The sequence below is a fragment of the Megascapheus bottae genome, chromosome 31, assembly GCF_031878675.1.
Source record: "Megascapheus bottae isolate mThoBot1 chromosome 31, mThoBot2.hap1, whole genome shotgun sequence".
Taxonomy (NCBI): Eukaryota; Metazoa; Chordata; class Mammalia; order Rodentia; family Geomyidae; genus Megascapheus; species Megascapheus bottae.
Window position 1 is genome coordinate 8,542,060 of NC_143539.1, and position 26,463 is coordinate 8,568,522.

The 26,463-nt window shown below is 53.5% G+C and overlaps 2 protein-coding genes and 1 long non-coding RNA gene across 5 annotated transcripts; all 3 read left to right on the top strand.

Moving 5' to 3' along the window:
* Positions 1 to 1,307: 1,307 nt before the first annotated feature.
* Positions 1,308 to 6,041, top strand: Sbsn (suprabasin). Of its 3 annotated transcripts, none has more exons than XM_090321876.1 (5): positions 1,308 to 1,860; positions 3,031 to 3,267; positions 4,552 to 4,620; positions 4,728 to 4,772; positions 5,970 to 6,041. In XM_090321876.1, the coding sequence occupies exons 1-5, from the start codon at positions 1,474 to 1,476 to the stop codon at positions 5,991 to 5,993; spliced, it is 762 nt and encodes a 253-aa protein (XP_090178002.1). In that variant the 5' UTR covers positions 1,308 to 1,473; the 3' UTR covers positions 5,994 to 6,041. The 3 variants fall into 3 exon arrangements, with proteins under 3 accessions (XP_090178002.1, XP_090178003.1, XP_090178001.1); XM_090321877.1 differs by having other exon boundaries at positions 1,308 to 1,839; XM_090321875.1 differs by having other exon boundaries at positions 1,308 to 3,267.
* A 7,671-nt stretch (positions 6,042 to 13,712) lies between these two features.
* Dmkn (dermokine) lies at positions 13,713 to 22,054 on the top strand. Its single transcript, XM_090322544.1, has 15 exons — positions 13,713 to 14,147; positions 14,707 to 14,889; positions 14,997 to 15,047; positions 15,216 to 15,266; positions 15,355 to 15,522; positions 16,234 to 16,283; positions 16,900 to 17,098; positions 17,633 to 17,683; positions 18,425 to 18,472; positions 19,579 to 19,638; positions 20,231 to 20,278; positions 20,636 to 20,683; positions 21,023 to 21,079; positions 21,515 to 21,559; positions 21,965 to 22,054. Exons 1-15 carry the CDS (start codon positions 13,713 to 13,715, stop codon positions 22,052 to 22,054), a joined length of 1,584 nt encoding a protein of 527 aa, XP_090178670.1.
* Positions 22,055 to 22,899: 845 nt separating this feature from the next.
* LOC150043977 (uncharacterized) lies at positions 22,900 to 23,829 on the top strand. The gene is made up of 3 exons (XR_016533382.1): positions 22,900 to 22,960; positions 23,683 to 23,706; positions 23,799 to 23,829. It is a non-coding gene; the product is annotated as an uncharacterized LOC150043977 (long non-coding RNA).
* Positions 23,830 to 26,463: the final 2,634 nt, after the last annotated feature.

Sequence of the window (26,463 nt, forward strand, 5' to 3'; positions counted from 1 at the left end):
AATCTGTGCAGATTGGTTTTCACATCATTGTAAATCAATTCCTTCCTTTCCTCCCTCCCTTCCTTCCTCCCTCACCCATGCCCCCCCCCTTTCCTTTCTTTCCTGGTCCTGGGGCTTGAATTAGGGCCTAGGTGCGGTCACTTAGCTTTCTCCACACTTGAGCCACAGCTCTACTTCCAGATTTGTGTGTGTGTGTGTGTGTGTGATTCACTGAAGATAAGAGTCTTACAGACTTTTCATCTCCAGCTGGCTTTGAAGCATAATTCTCTGATCTCAAACCCCTGAGTTGCTGGGATTACAAGTGTGAGCTGCCACTTCTGTCACACTGCTGTTAAATTATGAAGAACGATACAACAGATTCCATGCCATGTTCTGCACTGTTCAGGGACCATTCAAAAGGCTTTAAAATAGAGTGAGAGGGACTAGGAGCGTAGCCTAGTGGTAGAGTGCTCGCCTAGCATGCACGAAGCCCTGGGTTCGATTCCTCAGTACCACATACACAGAAAAAGCTGGAAGTGGTGCTGTGGCTCAAGTGGTAGAGTGCTAGCCTTGAGCTGAAGAGGCCAGGGACAGTGCCCTGGCCCAGAGTTTAAGCCCCACAACTGACAAAGAAATTGGAAAATAGAATTGGAGGAGTCCCCCAGAATGATGGTGCAATGGGGTCCTCAAGGAAAAAGATCTGATGACTGTTCCCTAATCATCCTGGAGTGCTCCCTCTTTCTTTCTTTCTTTTTTCTTTCTCTTTCCTTCCTTCCTTCCTTCCTTCCTTCCTTCCTTCCTTCCTTCCTTCTTTCATTCCTTCCTTCCTTCCTCTCTCTCTTTCTATGCCTGAGCTGGGGCTTGAACTCAGGGCTTGAGCACTGTCCCTGAGCTTTTATGCTCAAGGCTAGTGCTCCACCACCTCTAGACTCTTTGTTAGTAGCTAACTGGTGATAAGAGGCAGACAGACTTTTCTGCCCAGGCTGGCTTTGAACCATAATCCTCAAATCTCAGCTTCTTGAATAGCCTAGGATTCCAAGAACGGAGCCTGGCTCCATTCCCAGCACCCTCCCCCCCTTTCACTTTCCCAAACTCTCCATGCTAGGGAACATTGGATGCTTGGGTCCCTTCGAGGGAAAAATGGGAGCTGTATCCATCCATCCATCTGGATTTGAGGGGGGGGGGGCGGTGGGGGAGAAACCAGGAAACGGCTGGCAGGGCAAGCAGCTTCCTCCAGGGTGGAGGAACTTGAGTAGAGCAAGGGGAAAAATGCCAGGGAATCTTGTCCATACTTGACTCACCCCGTCTTCCTCCTCTTTTAGATTGCCCAACGCCAATCTCCCTGGGAAATACCTCCTGGACTAGGGACCAAGCTGGTGCTTCACACAAGGGCAACTGAGTCACGCGGGGTGGAGGAGAGGGCGGGAGGCGGAGGATAAATAGCAGGCTGTCCGCCTGGGCCTCTCTCTGCGCCCTTCCCTCCTCTCCAGCAACATGCATCGGGCAAGCGTGCTCAGTGCCTGTGGCCTCCTCCTGCTCCTGGGGGCGCTGCCTGCCCGGGCGGCCAGTGAGGACCCCCTGGAGAAGGTCATCGAAGGCATCAACCGAGGGCTGAGCAACGCCGAGCGTGAGGTGGGCAGAGCCCTGGAAGGCATCAACAATGGCCTGACGCAAGCCGGAAGGGAAGTGGAGAAGGTGTTCAATGGACTGAGCCAAATGGGCAGCCAGGCCAGCAAGGAGGTGGAGAGGGGCGTCAACACCGGCTTGGACAAGGTGGTCCATGGGATCAACAGTGGCGTCGGACACACGGGAAAGGAAGCAGAGAAGTTTGCCCACGGGGTCAACCATGCTGCTGGACAGGTTGGGAAGGAGGCAGACAAAGTAATCCATCACGGGGGCCACCATGGGGTCAGTCAGGCAGGGAGTGAGGCAGCGGGGCATGCCACCGGGCAGGCCGGGAAGGAGGCTGGGCAGCTTGGCCACGGGGCCCACCATGCTGCAGGCCAGGCTGGGAAGGAGGCAGAGAAATTTGGCCAAGGAATCCACCATGCTGCAGGCCAGGCTGGGAAGGAGGCAGAGAAATTTGGCCAAGGGGGTCACCATGCTTTTGGCCAGGCTGGGAAGGAGGCAGAGAAATTTGGCCATGGGGGTCACCATGCTTTTGGCCAGGCTGGGAAGGAGGCAGAGAAGTTTGGCCACGGGGGTCATCATGCTTTTGGCCAGGCTGGGAAGGAGGCAGAGAAATTTGGCCACGGGGGTCATCATGCTTTTGGCCAGGCTGGGAAGGAGGCAGAGAAGTTTGGCCACGGGGGTCATCATGCTTTTGGCCAGGCTGGGAAAGAGGCAGAGAAATTTGGCCACGGGGGTCATCATGCTTTTGGCCAGGCTGGGAAGGAGGCAGAGAAATTTGGCCAAGGAGGTCACCATGCTTTTGGCCAGGCTGGGAAGGAGGCAGAGAAATTTGGCCAAGGAATCCACCATGCTGCTGGGCAGGCCGGGAAGGAGGCAGAGAAGTTTGGCCAAGGGGGTCACCATGCTTTTGGCCAGGCTGGAAAGGAAGCTGAGAAGTTTGGCCAAGGGGTCCACCATACTTTTGGCCAGGCTGGAAAGGAAGCTGAGAAGTTTGGCCAAGGGGTCCACCATACTTTTGGCCAGGCTGGAAAGGAAGCTGAGAAGTTTGGCCAAGGGGTCCAGGATGCTTTCGGACAGCCTGGGAGGGAAGCAGAGAAGTTTGGTCATGAATTTGGCCATGGGGCCCACCATGCTTTTGGTCAGCCGGCGAAGGAGGCTGGGAAGGTGGGCCAGGGGCTCCACCATGCGGCGGGGCAGGCTGGGAAGGAGGCAGACAAGGTGTCCCAGGGCGCTCACCAGGGGCTCAGCCACGCTGCCATGGAGGCGCAGCAATTTGGCCACAGCGGTGGTAGTTATTACTCGGCAGGGCCGGCTGGGGGAGTGGGGGAAAGAATAATTCCTGGTGTTCATGGTGGGATCAACCAGGCTGGGAAAGAGGTGGAGAAGTTTGGCCAGGGAGTCCACCATGCCGTTGAACAGGCCGGAAAGGAAGCAGACAAAGTGGCCTCCGGGGTCCACGATGGGTTCCACCAGGCTGGAAAGGAGACAGAGAAATTTGGCCAAGGGCTCAACAATGCTGCTGGTCAGGCCGGAAAGGAAGTGGACAAACTTGGCCAAGGGGTCCACCATGCTGCGGACCAGGCCGGGAAAGAAATGGACAGGTTGCAACAGAATGTGCATAATGGGGTCAACCAAGCCAGCAAGGAGGCCAATCAGGTGAACTGTGGTGGGGAATGGAGAAACCCTGGGGGATTAGGGGCTGGGGGAGGGCGAGGTGCTACCCTGGGGATATTTGGGGAGCCCGTGGAACCTTCGCTGGGCAGCTGGGCACCAGAAGCTTACGCCTGTCAGCCTAGCTACTCAGGAGGCTGAGACCTGAGGATCAAAGTGAGAGGTTAGAGGACAGTGAGACTCTTATCTCTGATTAAGTATCCCCTTTCCTCCCCGCCCCCCCCCAAAAAAAGCTAGAAGTGGAGATGTGGCTCAAGTGGTAGATGTGAACCTTAAGAAAAATAATGCTAAGTGGCAGGATCCAGGCCTTGAGTTCAAGTCCTGGTACTAGCACAAAAAAAGAAGCTTCGGTAGCTATGAATCTCTGCTCCCTTCCTTTCTTCTCCATCTCCCTTATGAAAGAGCTGGGTCAGAGGCATCTTATTTGCAAAGCTCACTCCAGACAGCACAGAGGGGACCTCATGCTCAGGGAACTGCTCTTAGTTAAGGTGGACTGAAATGGGAGGGGGAAACATGAAGACCTTTCCTAGGAACAGAAAACACTTGTGAAATCAGATTTCTTCAGCACAGATTGGGGCCGGGGGAGCCCCAAGGTATTGGGATGGGCCCTTTATTCCTTGATGTTTAGATAGGGGAACTAAGGCACTCCTGCCAAGGTCACAAGCCAGTGCCAGATGGGAAATATCAGGCTCTAGTCTTTCTCTTCTTGCCCTGCCTGATAAGAGAAGGGGACTTTCTAGAGAATCCACTAACCATTTAGGTAGAACATTCTGGAAGCCAAAGAAGCAGTATCTCAAATCATTCTCCAAGATCCATGAACAAGCAGAGCTGCCATCTTAAGGAATGGTCTCAGCTATTGAGGACACCCCTGTATCCCAGACCAGGGCAATCTTCCACGAGGCAGGGGGCTTCCCTCAGTCAGACTTTCCCCAAGTGGAGACTTGAAGGGAAACAGTGCAAGTGTACGTGTGTGTTTGGTAGACATTGCCCTGTGGGGGTCCTCTGGTCCCCTCCTCTCTCCAGTGAAGCCCCTTTTCCCAGTTATGGGGGGGCCTTGGTGATACGTCAGCAGGAGGTAGACACACATCTGGGGTGGGTGGGTGCTCCCTCTGTGCTGTGAGTGGGCTTTTGGGGAGGGTGTCTCTGGACAGTGAGCATGGAGGTCAGGGGTTATCCTGGAGGGGTGCATGCCCAGGGGGAGGGGCAGGTGAGTGGGAGAACCTACAGCGTGGAGGGGTGCCATGAAGTAAATGTGGTCTTTGTTCACAGGGCAGCAGCCATCAAGGCGGAGTTTCCGCCCATCAAGGAGGGGCCGTCACAACGCCATTGGCATCTGGAGTAAGTCCTGCCCCCAGGGAACGGGGGTGATGGAGGTGACTGGGGGTTCCTCCTAGGATGGTCTCGGGAGACAGAGCCTGGCGACTGACCTTTCCTTTGATTTCCAGGCCTCGGCCAACAAGCCCTTCATGGATTTGCCGGCTCTGTGGAGGGTGAGTGCCTGGTGCGGCTTCTTCCTTGTCTCCATGAGGACACTAGGTCCCCCAACATAACTGGCCCAGCCTGGCGGTCCCCCCAACCAGCTCATTTAGCCAACCTAGACTGGCAGAAACCAACACCAGGGCACCTAAGAGCCAGAGAGGGAGAGTATGCAAAAAAATCTCTCAGCCAGGGACCAGGAGTTTGGCCTAGTGGTTAAAGTACTTGCCTAGCATGCATGAAGACCCGGGTTTGATTCCTTGGTACCACATATAGAAAAAAAGCCAGAAGTGGTGCTGAGGCTCAAGTGGTAGAGCTCTAGCCTTGAGAAAGTCCAAGGACAGTGCTCAGGCCCTGAGCTCAAGCCCAGGACTGGCAAAAAAAAAAAAAAGAAAAAGAAAAATCTCTCAGCCAGGCGCCCATGGCTCACAGATGTCATCCCAGCAACCCCAGGAGACTGAGATCTGAGGATCACAGCAGGAAAAGTCTCTTCTCTCCAGTGGACCACCAGAAAATCAGAGTGGAGCTGTGACGCAAATGTAGAGCAAAGAAAAGGAAAGCTCAGGGACAGTGCTCAGGACTTTCTGCTTTACCTCAGACCCAGCTCTCCTCTATCCGAGGGACTGGTTTTCTGGTCCCCTCAGATCAAAGGGTCGCCATTATGACAAGGCTCCTAAAGATGAAAACAATTCATCATCTATCTCAATTCTTTTCTTTTCTCTTTTCTTGCCAGTCCTGGGCTTGAGCTCAGGGCCTGAGCACTGTCCTTGGGCTTTCTCAAGGCTAGCGCTCTACCCACTTGAGCCATAGCACCACTTCTGGCTTTTTCTATGTATTGGTACTGAGGAATCGAACATGGGTCTGCATGCATGCTAGGCAAGCATTCTGTTTTGTACAAGTTGGGTGGATAGCCAGGTGTAGTGGCTCACAACTATAATCCCGGCTACTCAGGAGTCTGAGATCTGGGAATGGCAGTTCAAAGCCAGCTGGGGCAGGAAAATCCATGAGACTCATACCACCAAAGAATCATCCGAAAGGTAGAAGTGGATGTGTGGCTCAAGTGGTAGAGCTCCAGCCTTGGGTAAAAAAGTGCAGACACACCACCCTGGCCCTGTGGTCCAAAAATAAATAAAAAATAAGGTGCCAGTCCTGATCTAGGGGACCTCAGGCCTGCAAACTCTGAGTCCACCCCCTCCTCTCCTCTCTTGCAGAGCGTCGCCAACATCATGCCATAAGCTGATGCCCAGCAAGTGTCTTTGTCATCGTGACCTGGAGAAGCAGGGTGTGGGGGTGGGGGGGAGGGTCCCGGATTTCCTTAGTGGGGGGGGTGGGAGGGATGGGGGGGCATCCTGAGGTTTGTGAATAAATGTGATCTGTTGACATCTTGCAGCCTGGTCCACTGTGTTGCCTAAAGAGGGATGGGCAGAGTGCAGGCATTTGTGCTCCTTGCTACTTGTCCAGAGGCGTGTATATGTGTATATGTGTGTGGGGTGTCTGTGACACAGGGCAGGGTTTGGGGGGTGTCTGGGACTTTGTGCAGGTTAAGCTGAAGGTTCCAGAATCATAGGGCTGGCTAGGGGACGAGCCACACTTTGTGTTCTACACTGGGCCCGGGCCCCCACGTGGGGTGTCATGGCCTGGGAGAGAAGGGGGATGATGTGGAATCCCAGGGCGGGTCAGTGTTGTCACATGGGTGGAGACACTCCACGAATAACAATAGTGGCTTGTGTTGGTTGTGCAACGCCTGTGTGTGGTGCGGGGCGCCTGACAGGCCAGACAAGCTTCACACCGGCAAATCCCCTCTTAGGTAAGAGGTTCTGGGGCTGCGTCCACTGGGAGGCAGGCAGAGGCCTGCGGAGGTGGGGACACACCCACTTCTGCATGCGGAGAGAAATGGACAGGTGTGTGTGTGTGTGTGTGTGTGTGTGTGTGTGTGTGTGTAACACCAGTAGGTACACACCAGTGGACAGATGCACATAAACCAAGCATCCAAGAGAAGGAGAGCTGTGGAGGCATGGTTCAACTAGGAGAGCGCCAGCCTGGAGTGAAGAAAAAAAAAAGCACCAAGTGAGAACTTGAGGTCCTGAGTTCAAGCCCCAGTATTAACACACGAAAACAACAATAAAATCACCCAAAATCTTGGAGGTTCAACAGACAGAATGTTAGGAGCCTTTAGTGGAAAAAAAAATCAATGATGGGGCCCAGAGTTTGGCCTAATGGTAGATTGCATGCATGAAGACTCAGGTTCAATTCCTCAGTACCACACACACAGAAAAAGCTGCAAGTGGTGCTGTGGCTCAAGTGGTAGAGCGCTAGCCTTAAAAAAGCCCAAGTTTGGTGCTCAGACCCTGAGTTCAAGCCCAGGAATGGAAATAAATAAATAAATAAATAAATAAGAGCTTGGAGAGTTCAATCCCTGGTACTGAAAGTATAGAAAGACAGGAAAAGAAGAGGGAGAGAGCGAGAAGTAGAGGGAAAGAAAGGAAAGACGAGAGAAAGAAAGGATGGAAGGAAGGAAGGAAGGGAGGGAGGGAGGAAGGAAGGAAGGAAGGAAGGAAGGAAGGAAGGAAGGAAAGATCCTTCAGATGTCTCCTCTCTCATCCTCTTGAGTAGAAGAGGGAAACTGAGGCTCAGTAGTAGCACAACCTGTAAGAAAGTAGCAGAAGCTGGGATTCAATAGCTCATGCCTGTAATCACAGCTACTCAGGAAGCTGAGATCTAAGGATCAGGGTTCAAAGTCAGTCAGGATAGAAACGTGTGAGGCTGCCGTCTAAAAGAGCTGTAAGTGGTGCTGTGGCTCAAATAGTAGAGCACTGTCTTGAACACAAAAGCTCAGAGACAGTGCTCAGGCCCTGAGGTCAAGTCCCAGGACCTGCACAAATGAAAGAAAGAAGGAAGGAAGGAAGGAAGGAAGAAAGGAAGGAAGGAAGGAAGGAAAGAAAGAAAGAATGGCAGGTAGGCCTTAGACCTGCATCTGCTCTCCAGCCCCTTGCCAGAACCCAGCCACTCCCAGGTACCCCAAGCATCTCTCACCTGGGCCCAGGAAAGCCTGTACTGCAGCAGTCGGCCTCAGCAGGTGTCTCAGGCAGCCTGCCTCCCATGCAGAGGCCACAATGATGGCCAGAGCCAACGTGGGACAAGGTAGAAGACTTACAGTGGACATCTGTTTGTCTCCCACCACTTAAATTCCACCAATTCTATGATGATGATGATGACGACGATGCCAACCCTGGCTCTTGAACTCAGGGCCTGAGCTTGGGCTTTCTAAGGCTAGTGCTCTATTTGAGCCACAGCACCGCTCCTGGCTTTGTCTATGTAAGTGGTACTGAGGAACTGAACCCGTGTCTTCGTGCATGCTAGGCAAGCACTCTACCACTAGGCCAAACTCCCCACCCTTCTGCCAATATTATTTTATTAGACGCCCTCAATCACACATTTACCACCTGTTAATGATTTTTTTTGTCATGGAACTTGAACTCAGGGCCTGGGCACTTGTTCCTGAGCTTTTTTTTTTTTTTTCCTTAAGACTAGCATTCTAACATTTTGAGCCACAGCCCCACTTTCGGTTTTCTGGTTCATTGGAGATAGAGTCTCATGGACTTTCCTACCCACGTTGGCTTTGAACTACAATTTTCAGATCTCAGACTCCTGAGTAGCTGGGACTACTGGTGTGAGCCACTAGTGCCTGGTTTAATTATGCTTTCTTAAATCTGTCACTGTGTAAAAATCCACAGGATGCCCTTTTAACATTTTCCTAATTAAAAAAGAAGATAATTCTATTTTAGCAAAGGCTCTGTCCTCACTGCACTGTCAGCTGCCAGATGTGTCAGACGGAGTAAACAGTCTGGAGTGAGGTGCCAGAAATCACAAAGGGAAGCGAGTAGGAGCCTAAAAGTGGGAGTCAAGTGCTAAGCTCGTGTGTGTGTGTGTGTGTGTGTGTGTGTGTGTGTGTGTGTGTGTGTGTGCATGCGCGTGCCCACTGGTCCTGGGGCTCGAACTCAGGGTCTCACACTCTCACTTGGCTTTTTCCACTCAAGGCTGGTGTTCTACCATTTGAGCCACATCTCTACTTGCAGCTTTTTGGTGGTTCATTGGAGATAAAGGCTCACAAGCTTTTCTGCCCAGGCTGGCTTCGAACTGCCATTTGCAAAGCTCAGCCTCCTGAGTAGCTGAGATTATGTGAACCACCAGATGCTCATGGTATCCCACATTTTGCTGTGAAGTCGCTGGGATTATAGAAGGAAGCACCTCACTCTCCTAAATCCTTCAATTTATAGTGGCAATCTGTCTGTCTATCTATCTGTCTGTCTGTCTGTCTGTCTGTCTGTCTATCTATCTATCTATTTTAGGGTCATAAGCGTTGGCCAGGGGCTAGCCTTTGATGATGATCTTCTTCTTCCTCCTCCTCCTCCTCCTCCTCTTCTTCTTCCTCCTCTTCCTTTCCAGTGCTAGTCATGGGGCTTGAAGTCAAGGCTTGGACACGGTCCCTAAGCTTCCTTTTTTTTGCATCAGTTCTGGGCCTTGAACTCAGGTCCTGAGCACTGACCTTGGATTTTCTCAAGGCCAGAGCTCTACCACTTGAGCCACAGCACCACTTCTGGCTTTTTCTATGTATGTGGTACTGAGGAATCAACCTAGAGTGCTAGGCAAGCATTCTACCACTAGGCCAAACTCCCAGCCCCTCTAAGTTTCTTTTGTTCAAGGCTAGAACTCTACCACTTGAGCCACAGCACCTTGTCTAGCTTTTTCTGAATAGTTCATTGGAGAGACGCGTCTCACAGACTTTCCTGACCTAGCTGGCTTGAAACCACAATCTTCAGATCCTGCGTGGCTGGGGTGTCTGGTTTGAGCCACCAGTGCCTCGCTCTTCCCTCCCAACCTCCTCTGTCTCTGTCTCTGTCTCTGTCTCTCCTCTGTCATTGTCTCTTTCTCTGTCTCTCTCTCTCTCTCTCTCTTTCTCTCTCTCTTGTGCCAGTCCTGGGGCTTGAACACTGAGCCTAAGTGCTGTCCATGGTTTTTTTTTTTTCTTTTTGCTCAATATCAGTGCTATGCACACGAGCGATGGCACCACTTCTGGCTTTGTGATGAACTTTTCCTGCCCAGGCTGGCTTTGAACCACGATCCTTGGATCTCAGCCTCCTGAGTAGCTGGGATGACAGGCATGAGCCACCAGCAAGCCCCCTCCCCACGCCCATCTCATGCTTCATATCGTGGTAACATTTTGTCATCTCATCACCAATATTCCCTACTTAAGAGCGGTTTCCTCCAGCTTCAGGAGTTCAAACACCAGGGCACAGCCAGCTCCCAATGTCTGGGTTTGAGCAACTGGCTTGAGAAAGACTTACAGGATAAGAATGAATGAGAAATGCATTTCTTTGCCAAGAAGGGTGGACAGGAGGCCCGGGAGGCATGGAGGAGAGGAAAAGCCAGTTTCCACCGAGGCTGGCGCGGGGCTGCTGGCAGGGCGAGGAGTCTGGGTGGGGCCTGCACAGCTACCTTTTATTGGCTGCTAACTGAATCTGTGCTAAGCACTTAGCAATGTGATTCACGCCATCCTCACCACCTCCCCCGGGGGCAGGATCATGAGGAGGAGGGGGAGGGTAGGACCCCAGGACCCCCAAAACACCGTAAAGCCAGGGCTCCAAGAAAAGCTCCCTGCTTGGCGCAGTGGCTCACACCCGTCAACCCAGCTACTCTGGAGGCTGAGATCTGAGGATCACCGTTTGAAGCCAGCCTGGACAGAAATGTCTGTGAGACTCATCCCCAATGAATCACCTCATAGCAAAAAAGCTGTGGCTCAAGTGGGAGAGTACCAGACTTGAGTAAACAAGCTCAGGGATAGTGCCTGGGCCTTGAGTTCAAGCCCCAGGACCTGCGCACGCGCACACACACGCACACACACACACATACACACACACACACACACACACACACACACACACACACACACCCCACAGTGCTTTATGCCTGTAACCTCAGTTATGCCATAGAGACAAGGAGCCTCATTGTTCAAGGCTAGTCCAGGCAAAGAGTTAGCGAGACCTCATCTCAACCAATAAAAGCTGGGTATGGTGGCACATGGAACCATTATCCCAGCCATGGCAGGAGGATGGTAATCTGAAGCCAACTCCAGGCAAAGACTTGCAGCAACTCTATCTGAAAAATAACTAGAGCGATGGCTCAAATGGGAGAGTGGTTGCCTACAAACTCAAGGTCTTTAGTTCAAATCCACTCCCCCAAAAGAATCAGCATGTTTTGGCCTTTTTCAGACGTGTGTGTGTGTGTGTGTGTGTGTGTGTGCGCGCGTGCAGGGACCAGGGCTTGAACTCAAGCCCTATTGCTTGATTTTTTTTTTCTTCATGGTTGGCACTTTACCACTTGAGCCACAACTCCACTCTGGCTTTTTGCTGGTTCATTGGAAAGTCTTATGGACTTTCTTGCCTAGGTTGTCTTTGAACCTCAATATTCAGATTTCAGCCTCCTGAGTAGCTGGCGGTGATTCCTGGCTTAACATCTTAAGTAAAAAACTAAGCTGGGCTGGCCAGGGGGGCTCACGCCTGTCCTCTTAGCTACTCAGGAGGCGGAGATCTGAACATTGCACTTCAAAGTCAGCCCGCCAAAGTCCTGAGACTCTCATCTCCAACTAAAACCAGAAGTGGCAACTGCAGTTCAAAGTAACAGAGGACTACCCTTGAGCTGAAGAAGTCAGGAGCATCGCCCAGGCCCCGAGTTCAAGCCCCAGGACTGGCAAAGAAAAAAGAAACTAAGCTGGTTGTAAGAAAAGCCTTACTGGTGGAAAAGGGGGGCAGAAGGATCAGCATTGGGAATTATGGGGTCCTTTGGGGGTGGCTGGGAAGAAATCTCTGCCCAGCTCTGTCCTCTACCCCACACCCCTGACCAATGGAAGTAGGGCAGGCAGCAAGCTCCAGACTTCTGCTGAAACCCCCTGCAGCCCATCAGAGCCACACAGAGGGGAGGGGAGGGAGGGGGAAGGAGCTTCCACGGTGAGTGGAGATGCCAGAGTGATTGACGGGCCTGAAGTGAGGGGGTGGGGAGGGCCGGACTATAACATACTCCTGCTTCTCTCTGTCCTTAAGTGGGACAACAAGCCGGGAGTCTCTGACTCATGCCTGTCACCCTAGCTACACAGAAGGCTGAGATCAAGGATCAGGGTTCACCTCCAGCCTGGGCAGGAAAAAAAAAATCTATGAGACTCTTCTCTCCAGTGAACCAGCAAACAGCTGGAAGTGGGGCTAGGAGTCACGTGGACACAGCTGGAAGTGGGGCTGGGATTCACGTGGTGGAGACCAGCCTTGAGTGCAAAAGCTGAGCAGAGCACCCAGGCCTGGAGACCACACACACACACACACACACACACACGCACGCACAACAGTCTCCTAGAGTGGTGTCCTGTTGGGTGAGCTGGCTCGGAAATTATTATTATTATTATTATTCTCATTACACCAGGCAGATGGCAGAAGCAGGCGGTGGCCAGGAGGCGACAGGTCAGGGATGGTGTTTACCTGCTGAGGAGGGGCTCACATGATACAGGCTGGGGTGCGGGTGTGGGGTGGAGAGGGAGAGATGTTGAGAAAGGCCTACGGAAACTGGCCACTCCTAATTCAGTGATGGATTCCAGTGATACAGGATGAGGCCAAATGGGGAGGATATGGGGTGTGTGTGTCGGGGGGTGGGGGACCCTGAGAACAGAAGTCGGTCGTACTTGCTGAGAGCTGGAGTTGATGACTTGAATTCCTGATCTCAGGCGGAGCCCAAGGCGAGAAGCTGGGTGTTGATGGATGGCTCCTGACCTCTGCTGACCCTCTAGCTCTCCAGGTCTGTTCTGGCCCCTGGAGGGAGGCTGGGCCTGGGGTGTGGTGAATCCTGGGGTGGCTCTGAGCTCGTGGTGGCCCTCAGTCCGGGTAAACAGGATGAAGGCCTGGGTCAGGGCCCCTCCCCGCTCAGGGCAGCCAGTCTGCCCGGCTCACCCGGCTTCACATCCAGCTTTCTCCACGACAGGGATGAAATGTAAACTGAGGCACTGCCTCCACCAGTCACATGGATTTGTCATCCCATGCCCTCTGGAGCTCCAGTGTCCCCGCGGGGACATGAGGAAGGGGGAATCCTCCACCTTTTCCTTTAAAGAAAGTGAGGACTTGAACCCAGGCCTGTGCCCCCCCCCAAACTCCCCCACTTGAACATATGACAGAGTGAGAAAACAGCTCTCTTTTGGGTGCCATGTGGGAAGGAAACTCCTGCCAACTGAGACTGAGAGGAACCAAGCATGGCTCCCTGTACCCTGACATGTGGCTTACCCAAGATGGGGGTGGGGAGTCCCCTTGGAGGGGGCTCCCCTCCTTCTCTCCCTGCTGGGGTCCTGTCTGCCTGTGTAGGAACTCTCCTGAGTGTTCCCCAGCCGCCGGCCTTGGGGGTACATTGGCATGTCTCTCCTCAAATGGTCCCGACCCCACCCTGTGCCCCAAATTCTTAGAGGTTGGGTAACAAAGAGATTGTTTTGCACTCACTACATCCCATTCCTCTGTCCCTCCCCAGGCCTCGTGTGCCCTCTCTCTCTCCCTCTCTCTCTGTCTCTCTCTCTCTCTTCTCTCTCTGCCTCAGTCTGTCTCTCTGTTTCAACACTCCCAATTAGAACTCATTACCCTATCGGTGGCTGGGCTTTGAGTCACAGGGAGGCGGGGCCGAGGGCCACCCAACCCTGTCAGCTGTCACCAGCCAACAGTATAAGGGCAAGTGGCAGGGAACGCACATTCTAGAAAGAACCAGAGAGGGCTGTGGGTTTCCAGGGCAGCAAGAGGAAGGCTGAGGACGAGAAGGCCCAGGGCGGTGGTCGGGAGGAAAGCAGTGGACAGAGGCGGGGAGCGAGAAAAGAAGTCAGAGCAGCCGAGAGCGGGGTGAAGACTGGTGGGAAGGATTGAGGGGGTCCTCAGGGGGCAATGAGGATGTGGGGGACCTTGGGCTGCCTCCTGCTGGCCCTGTGTCTGGGCGGCGGGGTGGCTGGCCCCTTGCAGCATGGCAGCCTGGGTGAGGCCATCAGTCACGGAGTAGGGCAAGCGGTGGGTGAGGGCGCAGGCCAGGCTGCCAGCCAAGGCGTGCAGGGCGCCCTGGGCCAAGGAGGCGGGAATCCGGGCAGCGCAGGGCTCCAGGGAGCGCTGGGCGAAGGCGCTAAGGAGGCGGCCAGCTCGGGTGTCCAGGATGCTATGGACCAGGGGCACGGAGCTGGGGGCAGCTCTGGGGCCAGGGAGCCCGGAGGGGAATCCATCAGCCATCGTCTGGGAGAAGCTGCCCGCAGCCTCGGAGAAGAGGCGGGCAGGCATGCGGAGGACTTGTTCCGGCGTGGACTGGAGGAGACCCACCACTCCGGGGTGTGGGTGAGTGCCTGGGGAGCCCCCGTGGAGAGGGGCACTTTTGTGGGTGCCACTGGGAAATGGCTGTCAGGATCCATGGGGCTGTTCGGCTGGAGTTGAGTTGGGGGCAGAGAGCAGTCATGACAGGGCCCTGACTTTTCTATGTATTTATTGTTTTGGTGCCAGTCCTGGGGCTTGAACTCAGGGCCTGGGCACTGTCCTGAGCTTCTTTTGCTCAAGGCTAGCACTCTACCACTCAAGCCACAGTGCCATTTCCGGCTTTTTCTGTGCACGTGGTACCAAGGAATCGAACCCAGGGCTTCATGCCTGCTAGGCAAGCACTCTACCACTAGGCCACGCTCCCAGCCCCTGTCTGAGTTTTTGTGTGTTTTGTTCAAGATTCACGTTCTACCATGTGAGCTACAGCTCCACGCCTGGGGTTTTGCGGGTTAATTACAGCTAAGACTCACAGACTTTGCTGGCCTGGCAGGGCTTTGAACCTTGATCCTCTGATCTCAGCCTCCTGCACAGACGGTGGGTGAGGGGTGGCAGCGTGGAGCCCACCTGGGCTGTTCTGTTTCAGGGCTCTTCAGGAGGCCATGGCATGTTCAATTCGGAGCAGAGCAATGGTGTGGGAGCCGGCTCCCCCTGGGGTCAAGCACACCCCAGAGGCCCCCAAGCCAGTTTTGGAACCAACTCTGTGGGTGGCTCTGCCGGCCAGGGAGGGGACACACGAGGGCTGTTCAACTACGGGACCAATGATGAGGTAAGGGGACTCTCTCCCCTCCTTTCCAGCCACACGGCACCCCTCACCCAGACTCAGTTTTGGGGGGGTTGCCCACACCTCACATTCCCGTCTCCCCTTCCTTTTAGAGAGTTGTAGCGCAGCCCGGCTATGGCTCCGTACGAGGCAGCTCCTCCGAGGTGAGGGGGCCCTGGGGACAGGGACAGCCATGGGGGGGACGGAGGCTGATGGGGGCTCAGCAGTGAGGGGGGAGAGAACCAGGCCGCAGGTAGTGGGGGACCTCTGGCCTGAGAGATAGCACCAGGCCTGGCCCACAAGTGACTGTGACAAAACTCTCTACTCTCCAGTGCACCAACTCACCGCCATCTGGCTCAGGAAGCAGCTCCAGCAATTCTGGGGTAAGAGGGGGGGGTCTGTGGCACCCCAAAACAGGGCTTTGATGGTCCTGGCCTTGGTCCCACCATCCTGTCTGCCTCTGCCTCTCAGGGAAGCAGTGGTGGCTCCGGCGGCAGTGGCTCTGGTGGCAGTGGCTCTGGTGGCAGTGGCTCCGGTGGCAGTGGTTCTGGCAGCAGTGGCCACAGCGGCAGCAGTGGTGGTAGTAGTGGCAGCGGCGGCGGTGGTGGCAGTGGCAGCAGCAGTTCTGGGTCCAGCAGGGTGAGTGTTGTCCCATGGCTGAGGGCAGAAATGGGTGGGGGCTCTGGGGACCCTTGTCAAGGAGGAAAGCCTTGGGGTTCCCCATGAGCCATCGAAGTGACAGCACGGCCAGCTTCAGTCAGCCAGGCCCCTCGTGGGACTCTTCCCCAAGAGCTGCCTTGGCCGGATGGGAGAGTGCTGCTTGTTGTCTAACCTCAATCCCTGGCCTGATGAGCCTGTCTGAGCAGGGCGGGGAGGAGGGAGGAAAGAAGGCAGGGAAAAATACAACAGGCACACAGGAGCTGTTGGGGAACAGCGGGGGGCGGGGGAGCCAGGATTACAGACTTGGGGACCCCTGAAAGGGACATTAATAACTGTAGCACATGGCCTAGGACCCTGAAGAACAGAGAGGGCCAAGAGGACAGCCACAGGCATGGAAGGTTTAAGAAAAGGGATGCAGCTAGTTGAGCAAAAGGCACTCAGGGACAGCACCGGCCTCTGAGTTTAAGTCCCAGAACAGGCAAAAAGAAAAGAAAGGAAAAGAAAAGCGGGTGCAGAAAAAAGGGGCCCAGCTGGCCTCAGTTTCCCTGGGGGTCTGCGAAGGGGCTGGGGATTCTGACCAGGCTGAATAACAAGTAGTTTTGGTGTGCAGCCCCTTAACACGACTCTTTCCCCCTCCATCTAGGGCAGAGAAAGTTCGATTAACTGTGATGCACCCTTTTCCGTTTCCAGGGTAAGGATTTGGGGGACCCCAAGGCCCTCCTTTTCTTCTGGGAGGGCTGGTGAGGAAGGGCTGGACCAGAGTAAGCTCCAGCCTGACCCCTGGTGGCGTGTGGTGGTAACGCGCCTCTAGTGTGTGCCTCAGCCTGCCCCTAGTGGCAGATGGTGGTAATGCTCTACTAGTGTGTGCTTATGTTGCTGCCTCCTGGAGGGGTGTGTGTGTGTGTGTGTGTGTGTGTGTGTGTGTGTGTGTGTGCAACTATACATACCTGGCACTCTGTTTGGATAAATGACCCCACCCCACCCCCCACCCCCATCTTGGCCGGCGGAGGAAGCCATGGAGGGTGGAGAAGAGGGTTGGAATTTAAGAAGGAGTCCTCTCCACACACAAATACCCATAACAATGCCCGACAAACTTTTTTTTTCCTGGGACTTGAACTCAGGGCCTAGGCACTGTCCCTTGGCTTTTGAACAAGGCTAGGACTCTTACCACTTGAGCCATGGCTTCACTTCTGTCTTTTTATTTGGTAGAAAAGAGTTCTCATGAACGTTGCTGTCCAGGCTGGCTGTGAATTGCGAGCCTCAGATCTCAGCCCCCTGAGCGGCTAGGAAGACTGATGTGAGCCTCCAGCCCCAGCTTGTCCTTTGAAAGATGGGGGGGCTCTTGTTTCCTTCTAGGGAACTGGTTCTGACTCCTCCTCAAGCAGTGACAGTGGAAACCATGAAAGCAATGGAGGCAGCGGAAGCAGGGAAAGCAGTGGAAGCAGGGAAAGCAGTGGAAGCAGGGAAAACAGTGGAAGCAGGGAAAGCAGTGGAAGCAGGGAAAGCAGCGGAAGCAGAGGAGGCAGTGGGCATGGAGGCGGATCGGGCAGCAGAAGTAAACCTGAGGTGAGTGGTCAGGATGGGAGGGGAGGTAGACATTAAACTCTGAAAGAAAAGAAATTGGAATCAGCACACCCTTGGAGATTAGGGAGTGTGGGCATGGCTGGATAGAGTGAGGAAGGTTGCTGTTATAGAGTGGGGTGCAATGGCTCATGCTTAGAATCCCAGCTATATGGGAGGCCTAATTAGAAGGAATGAAATTCCAGGCCAGCCTGAGGGCAGAGTGTGGGTGAGAAGCTAGCTAGACATCATCTCATCCACAAGCTGGGTGGGGTGGTTCATGTCTGTAATCCCAGCTCCACAGATCTGACCTCTCTGGAGGCCCAGGTAAAAGGTTTTTGGATGGAGGCTGGCCTCAGGTTTCGAAGTACGAGATCTTAGGTGGGAAAAATGAAGACTTGGCATGTGGCTCAGTCAGTAGAGCACCTGCCTTGCAAGGGTGAGGCCCTTCCGAAAAGAAAAAAAGCTTCCGTTTCGGGATTGGGATTGGTGATTCAGAAAAAAACCTGAAAGTCTCCCTTTTCCACAGTGTGACAATTCAGGGAATGACGTATGGATGGCCAAAGAATCTGGGAGTCAGGTAAGGACCACAGACCCCGGCTTGTGACTGCTGTATGCCTGAGTCACTGAGTCCCTGAATGCCAGAGGCTCTCCTCCAACAAACAAGCAGGAGAGCAGGTCCTAAACAGGAAATCCAGAGCCCCGGCTGCCAATCAACAGCAGGAGGAGAGGCAATCTAAACAAGAAATCCAGAGCACCACATGGCAATCAAATCTGTATCTCACTCTACATCCACCTGCTGCTGTGGAAAATTGTTGAGATCTGAAGATTGAGGTTCAAAGCTAGGTTGGGCAGGAAAGTCCACAAGATTCTTATCTGCCGTGAGCCAGCAAAAAGCCAGAAGTGGAGGTGTGCCTCAAGTGGTAGAGTGCTTGCCAGTGAAAAAGCTAAGGGACAGCATCTAGGCCCTGAGTTCAAGTCCCAGTACCAACACCAACACACACACACACGAAGGAAAACTAGGGGAGAGCCAGATGCCTTGGGGGCCTTTGGGGGCAGTTTGTACAAATGAATTTAACAGACAGGGATTGAAGTCATGGCTCAGTTGGTAGAGTACCAGCCAATGAACAAAGCATCAGACATTGTCTGCTCTGGTGAGAGCTGGGCACAAATCCATCTATCAGAGGAGATGGATCGTCAGTGAGGAGGCGCTCTGCCCGGGGTTTTGGTGCCCATGAGTCACTCCTCACTTGCACAATAACGTCCTGCTGTCCCCCCCCCCCGCCCCTGCCCCACTCACTTCCACACTCTGTCTCTCTAGGAAAGCAGCGAGGGCGCTCACCTCCTGGGGAGCCCGAGCGGCCATCGGGTGAGCGAGGGAGACTGGGGATGGAGGGACCCTGGGGGGTGGGACAAAATGCCAGGCCGGGGAAAAGGACCCACAGAAAAACCCTGTATCCTTCCTTCCTCCCTCCCTCCTTCTTTCCCTCCCTACTGACCCCCTCTTTGTTTCTGGCAGCCATGAGGCTTGAATCCAGGCCTAGGCGCTGTCCCTGAGCTTCTTTGCTCAGGGCTAACACTGTACCACTTGAGCCACAGCACCATTTCCTGCTTGTTTGGGGTATTTATTTATTTATTTATTTATTTTTGCCAGTCCTGGGTCTTGAACTCAAGGCCTGGGCACTGTCCTTGGACACTTTTTTCCTCAAGGCTAGCGCTCTACCACTTGAGCCACAGCACCACTTCTGGCTTTTTCTGTGTATATGGTTCCAGGGAATCGAACCCAGGGCTTTGTCCATGCTAGGCCAGTATGATACCACTAGGCCATACTCCCAGCCCTTGTTTTTGGTATTTAATTGGCAATAAGAGTCTCATAGAGTCCTGCCGAGGGTGGCTTTAGACTCCGCTCCTTCGATCTCAGCCTCCTGAGGGGCTGGGATTCCAGGTGCCAGCCACCCGTGCCTGGCTTTGGTCCGCCTCTAGTACAGGAAGCTCAGTCATAACCAGGGAAAGGAGAGTAAGTCAGGCCTCTGAATCCCAGCCTGACCGCAGGAAGCTGGCACTCCCAGAGCCTGACAGGTGATGGAGCTGGTATTTGAACCCCAAGTTCAGTGACTTGCAGCAGCTCCACGGGAATTGAGTTCAAGCTGCAGCATGCACACACACACACACACACACACACACACACACACACACACACACACACACACAGAAGCATCGACCACCCAGGAACATGGTAGGATAAGACAAAGTGTGCTGCACACAGTACGACCACATGTAAGCTATACCCATCATTTTCAGTGGTGCTTTGAGGACAGAGCAGGGAGGGGTAGGCGGAGCTTGGCCATGCCAGTCACTCCAGGAAGGCAGGGCTTGGAGTAGGGGCAGCAGGGACTGAGCAAGGGACAGCAGGGCAGCTGGCAGGCTGTGCCCCACATTTGCATGGGTCACCAGCACCCCGTTTCCTTCACCCAGGGCCAAGGGTACAATGAGGAGTGTGGAAGAGCTGGAAGTTTCAGTGGAGTCAATACTATGGTGAGTTCAAATCTCAACCACCTCAGTGCCAGGCCTCCCCCCACCATACCTCTTGACCCTGCCTCACTTTTCTTCTTAAAATGCTGGCACTGATAGGCCAGGAGTTTGGTCTAGTGGTAGAGTGCTTGCCTAGCGTGCATGAAGACCCGAGTTCGATTCCTCGGTACCACATACATAGAAAAAACTGGAAGTGGTTCTGTGGCTCAAGTGGTAAAGCGCTAGTCTTGAGAAAGCCTAAGGACAGCGCTCAGGCCCCGAGTTCAAGCCCCAGGACTGGCGAAAAACATGCTGACACTGGGGCTTGAACTCAAGGCCTGGGTGCTCTCTAAGTGCTCTCTCTCTTTCTCTCTTGCTCACAGCCAGTGTTCTACCACTTGAGCCACAGCTCCACCTCTAGCTTTTTGCTGTTTTGTTGGAGATGAGAGTGTCCCATACTGTCCTGTCCTGAGATGACTTTGAATTGGGACTCTCTGATCTCAGCTTTCTGAGTGATTGAGATGACATTTGTGAGCCACTGGCCCGGCTTTGTTCCAAAGAAGTCACAATGCAATGTGACTTCTTATCCTCCTGCCCTTTCTCTATGGTTCCCTAGAACTCTCCGAATGCTCCTGGGCCCTTCGACTTTGACTACTTCTGGAAGGTGAGGCTTATATGACTGTAGTCCCCTCTTCCTGGGAAAAACCCCACCCTGCCTGTGGTCCCAAGTCCTTTTTATTTATATTTATTTGCTTGTATGTACCAATCCTGGGACTTGAACTCAGGACCTGAGCACTGTCTCTGAGTTTTTGTGCTCAAGATTAGTGCTCTACCACTTGAGCCATAGCTCAAGCCTGGCTTTTTGGTGGTTTACTGGAGATGAGTTTCAAGGGCTTTTCTGCCCAGGCTGGCATCGACCCTCAATCCTTTATAGCTCAGCCTCCTGAGCAGCTAAGATGACAGGCACAAGTCACCAGCTCCCTGGCTGATGACCAGGATGATTCTTTCTGTTTCTCTGCAGAACTTAAAATCCAAGATGGGCTTCATTAACTGGGATGCAGTGGACAAGGTGAGAAGGGAGGGAGGGAGGGAGGGAGGGAGGCCCGCTCTGTCTCTGCTCCAGCTATTGCAGGGGGGGTGGGTGGAGAGAGGGATGAGAGTCAAAGTCCCCGAGAAGGAATTAAGGTTCAAATCAATCCAAACACTTACGGAATGTTCTCGAGAAGATCTGGGGGCAATCAAGCCCCACCTGGGACATGTGGACTTAAGCAGGGAAAATGACAGCCTCAGGTCCCTATGTCCTCAGAACCAGCCTTTCCAACTGCCCTGCCTGGCCTCCACGATTCTGACCTCCCCACCCGGAAAAAGAAAATGCCATTCTTCAAGCTTCCCATTTTTTAATTTATAGGGTCGCATCCCATCTCCCAGCACCCGAGCTCTTCTCTATTTCCGCAGGCTTTGGGAGGTAAGAGCCGCCCCCCCTCCAATACCTGGGGGGATTCCTAGGGGACCCCTGCCCCCACCGTGATGCCTTCCTCACCACAGCACCTAGCCTGGTCATCATACTGTGTTTGGATGGGGCCTCTCCCCCAACACCCTGGAACCCCCAAACTCTTGGGACTTGAACTCAGGGACTGGGCGCTGTCACTGAACTTGTTTCACTTAAGACTAGCGCTCCCCCACAGCTCCATTTTCTGGCTTTTCAGTGGTGCGTTGGGCGATAAGAGTCTCAGGGACTTACCTTCCAGGCTGGCTTTGAACCGTAATTCTCTGATCTCAGGCTCCTGAGTAGCTGGGATTACAGGCGTGAGCTCCACTGCTGGGTGCAAGCCTGTCCTAAACCCTCAGTGTTTCAGGCTTTCTGAGGGGCTGCTCACCTCTCCTCCCTTCTCCCTTCCAGGATTTCAAACGCAGAACTCCTTTCTTCAACTGGAAAGAAATTGAGGTAAGACTAGCATGCATGAAGACCTGGGTTCAATTTCTCAGTACCACAAACACAGAGAAGGCCGGAAGTGGTGCCGTGGCTCAAGCTGGGACAGCTCTAGCCTTGAGAAAGCTCAAGGACAGTGCCCAGGCCCTGAGTTCAAGGCCCAAGACTGGCCAAAAAAAAAAAAATCTGGTGAGCCCATGGCGGCTGGAGCTGTGGCGTGAGCACGTCTGTACCCCAGTGCACACTTGTGGCCACGGCCTCTGTGGCTTACTTGGGCTGGGGGCGTGGTCTCCACGTGGCCATCAGATCACCTGTCCATGGCAGGGTGGCCGAGGGTGGGCAGGGCCCAGGCGGGGAGCTGGAGCCAGGCTCGCCTGTGACCAGTGCAAAGACCATGACGGCACTGTTTCTACCTCTCAGGGCTCAGACATGGCCTCCCTCCAGAAGAGGGCCGGGGGCACTGACCAGGTGAGCAAAGTTCAAATCCAGCCAGGGCAGGGAGGCCTGTGAGGCTCTTTCCTCCAGTTAAACAGCAAAAAACTAGGAGTTGGATTGTGGCTCAAATGGTAGAGCACTATGTTTGAGTTGAAAAAGCTCAGGGACAGCAGCTAGACCTGAGGTCAAGCTCTCGGACTGGTACCACACACACACACACACACACACACACACACACACACACATACACACACACACACACACACACACCGGGATTTCAGAAACATCCAATCTGAGCCAGGCATGGTAAGTCACGCCTATAATTCCAGCTATTCTGGAGGCTGAGATTGGGGAGGACTGGAGATACAGACCAGCTAGGAGAAAATGTTCACGAGACCCCCATCTCAACAGAAAGAGCTGGCCATGGTGGCATAAACCTGTCATCCCAGCTGTGGCAGGAAGTGTAAACAGGAGGATTACAGTCCAGATTGACCCAGGATAAAAATAATCATAATAATAAAACAAAACTCTATCTCAAAAATAACCAAAGGGAAAAGTAAGAGGATCGGGGTTCAAACCCTAGTACTGCCAAACAATTTTTAAAAATGAAAAAAAAAAATAGTGGGCCGGGAGTTTGGCCTAGTGGAAAAAGTGCTTGCCTGGCATGCATGAAGACCTGGATTCAATTCCTCAGTGCCACATACATAGAAAAAGCTGCAAGTGGTGCTGTGGCTCAAGTGGTAGAGTTCTAGCCTTGAGAAAACCCAAGGACAGTGCTCAGGCCCTGAGCTCAAGCTCCAAGACTGGCAAGAAAATAGTAAAAGCAGTGTCCAGTGAGGGCAGGGAGAAGGGGGGCTTATCCTAGAGCAAAGCGCCTTCATCTCTTCTTTCCTTTCCTCCCCTCCCCTCAACCACAAGCACCACCAACAAGCATATGCTGCTAGCCAAGGCTGGCAGAACTCAGTGAAGACGCCCCCGAAGGTGAGTCTCCACCCAACCTTGTTTGTTTGACACTCGGGTGCCCTGAAAACAGCTCAGCAGGCAATGACGGGCCAGAGTTCTACCCCAGTATCCTCTCCACCGAAAGAGCCAGGTGAGGTGGCTCACGCCTGTTGTCCCAGCTACTCAGGAGGCTGAGGTCTGAAGTCTGTAGCCAGCTCAGACAGCAGTGTGTGAGACTTTCATCTCCAGGGAACCACCAGAAAAGCCACAAGTGGTACCGTGTCTCAAGTGGTAGAGGACTGGCAATAAACAAACAAACAGGCACTGTAGCAATGGTAGCTACTCCGGAGGCAGCAGTTGAAGGATTGCATTCTGAGGCCAGCCTATGCAAAAGCCCGAGACTTTATTTATTTAAGAGTAAAGTAAAAGGGCTGTGTGTGTGTGCAGCTCAAGTGAGCCTAAAAGCTGAGCACGAGCTTGAGACCCCCCCAAGTTCAAGTCCCTGTGGCTGAGGAAAGGAGGGGCGGATACCCATGTGGGTACCCACAAGGTGGCCTGTTTCGACTCACCCAGCTGGCAGAGGGCCATCTCTTCTCCTGTCCCCAGCCTTGATCTCTGCGGGCTCAGGGGTCATGTTCGGCCTCATGTTGAGGAAATGTTCGAGTCCGTGGGGGATGGAGAGCCATAGGGAGGCGGAGGCCGGGCGGAGCCCATCGAGGCTGGTGTGGCCCCGACTCACCTCCTCTGTCTTTGTCTTGCAGGGAGGAGCCACAGCTGCTTCCTCGGTGAGTATGTGGCTGGGGACAGAGGGTCCGAGGCTGGAGAGGGAGGTGGCAGTCCACGTCCATGCTCACCCGTCCCCTTCCTCCTGTCCTAGGCGTCCCAGGCACAGCCTGACCTGCTCAAGTGGCTCAAGTTTTGGTAGGTGAGTGTCAAGAGTCTGCGGCCAGGCCACACAGAAATATCACCTCCAGGGGCCGGGAATACGACGCTGGTGGTAGAGTGCTTGCCTTGAATAGATGAAGCCCTGGGTTCAATTCCTCAGTGCTTCAAAAACAGAAAAAGTTGTAAGTGGAGCTGTGGCTCCAGTGGTAGAGTGCCAGCCTTGAGCAGAAAACCTCAGGGACAGTTCCCAAGCCCTAAGATCAAGCCCCAGATGGCACAAAAAGAAAAAAAGAAAGAAAGAAAAATAGGGGGGTGGGGAATGTCACCTCTGGGGCCCAGGGGACCTTACCATTTCCTGGGTCCTCTTAGGATGTAGACAGATAGACAGTTTCCCGGGCCCATTGGGGAAACAGGATTGAATGGAAGATGGAACCAATACCACAGAGTTCTGAGAACCAGGGGGCTACATTGAGGGACGGGCCAGAAGTGAGGGAGGGGGAACTGGAGAAAGGAGCACCGCTGAGGGGGCCAAAGGCCCTGGAAGAGGCCATGACAGTGACCAGAAGGCTACCGGTTAGTCATCAACCTGGGGGAACCACAGCATTTGTTTTAGGGGAAAGAGAAAAAAGGGGATCTATGGTGGATGGGGCCAAAGGAGGAGGGACAATAAAGTAACACCCCAGATGTGGGTGGAAGGGATTGAAGTCTGTGTCTAATTTGATTTTTCTCCCCTGCCCCCCCTTTATTTTTTCCTTCTAGAAAATTCCATCCAGCCACCCCTGAGGCCTGATGAAGGTGCTTTTTTCTTCAAGGAGCCGGACTGGGTTTCCCCCAGGCACTCCCAGCTGTGGCCACCCTTTTGGTGGGGGGAGGGTGTTGACATCCCTCCGTCTTCTCAGCTGGGGACTGGGGTTCCATGATTCCCCATCCCCCTCTCTGTTCTGGTGTCTTTGAGGCCCCCAGTCATGAACAGAGAAATCAGCCCCTGGGGTCCCCAATTTTGTGCTGATATATATATATATACATTATATATGTATATATGTAGGACCCTCCCCTCACCCTCACTTCTGTGTTTCTCAGTGGAAATAAACCAGCCATCTTTATTTCCCTATAACTTTCTCCAGCTGTGGTCTTTAATTCTCCACTGGTGGCCTGGGGCTGGGATGAGGGACCACCGGGATCCCAGCAAGCACAAAAGGCTCACACAAGGACGTGGGGGTCTGAGGTAGAAGTAGTGCCGTGCCTCAGTTTCCCCATGAAACATTCTATCTGTAAAGCCAGGCCTGTGGTGCTTGGAACAAGTAGTAGAAAAGAAAGAACAAGGCAGTTGCTGCAGTCGGGAGTCTGGAGTGTGAAGGGTATTCATGGGGAGGATGGGGGCTTGGGGGGAGTGGGGGTGCAACTGGGAAAGGGAAGACACTCAGGTTTTGGATTTGGGGTTGCCATTGGGAAGATGGGGAGTCACACGGAGATGGGTCGGAGAAGGACGGATAATTTAGACACCATCTCTAAACCAATGCCAAGAGTCTGAGGCTATTGCCTTTAATCCCAGCGGCTCGGGTTGAGAGCCCAGGATCATAGTTTGAAGCCAGGCCCCGGGAGAAAAGGTTTGGGGAGAATCTTATCTCCAAATGAATCCCCAAGATGTGGGAAGTGAAGGTATGGCGCCAATGGTAAGAACACCAGCCTGGAGTGGAGGAAACAAACCAACAGATAAACGAATAGGCAAACAATAAGAGTGTGTGAGGCCCTGAGTTCAAGTCCCAGCATATACTTCCCCTCCACACACACACCACGAGTAAATGAGAGAAATCTGGCCCCCTCAAATTGCCGGTATCAAAAGCCAGTTTGGTCAAATGGATGCCTGCCAGGGAGAAAGACCAGGACCTGCGACTCCTGTTTCTGGGTTCCTCATGATTGTTGGTGCCTGTGCCTTGCAGTACTGCACTTGGACACAGGAGGGCGTGCAGGGTGTGGGCCCAGCTTCCTGCAGCTTGGGGTGGGGGGAGCTGGGACAGCATCCATTCACCTAAACTGCCACACCTACCCCCGGTGCCTGGTCTAAGGGCTGGAAAGCAACCAAGCCTGGCATTTTCACTAATTCTTTTCTCTCCTTTCTTTCTTTTTTATTTTTTAATAGGTCCTGGGGTTTGAACTCAGGACCTGGGCACTGTCTCTGAGCTTTTATGCTCAAGGCTGGTGCTGTACCACTTTGACCTGCAGCGCCACTTCTGGTTTTCTGATGGTTTTCATTGGTGATAGGAATCTCATGGACTTTCCTGCCCAGGCTGGCTTTGAACCTTGATCCTCAGATCTCAGCATCCTTTGTTTGTTTTGCCAGTCCTGGGTATTGAACTCAGGGCCTGGGCACTGTCCTTAGGCTTTCTCAAGACTAGTGCTCTATCACTTGAGCCACAGCACCACTTCTGGCTTTTTCTGTGTATGTGGTACTGAGGAATTGAACCCAGGGCTTTGTGCATGCTAGGCGAGCACTCTTCCACTAGGTCATACTTCTGGCCTCTCAGGGTCCTGAGTAGCTGACAGGCATGAGCCACCAGGCATCCAGCTGTTTTTGTATTTTTTCCCAGGTCCTAAATTCAAGCGTTCTTTCTTTACCCCACCCCCGCCTCGACCTTTATTTAGGATTGTTATGATTA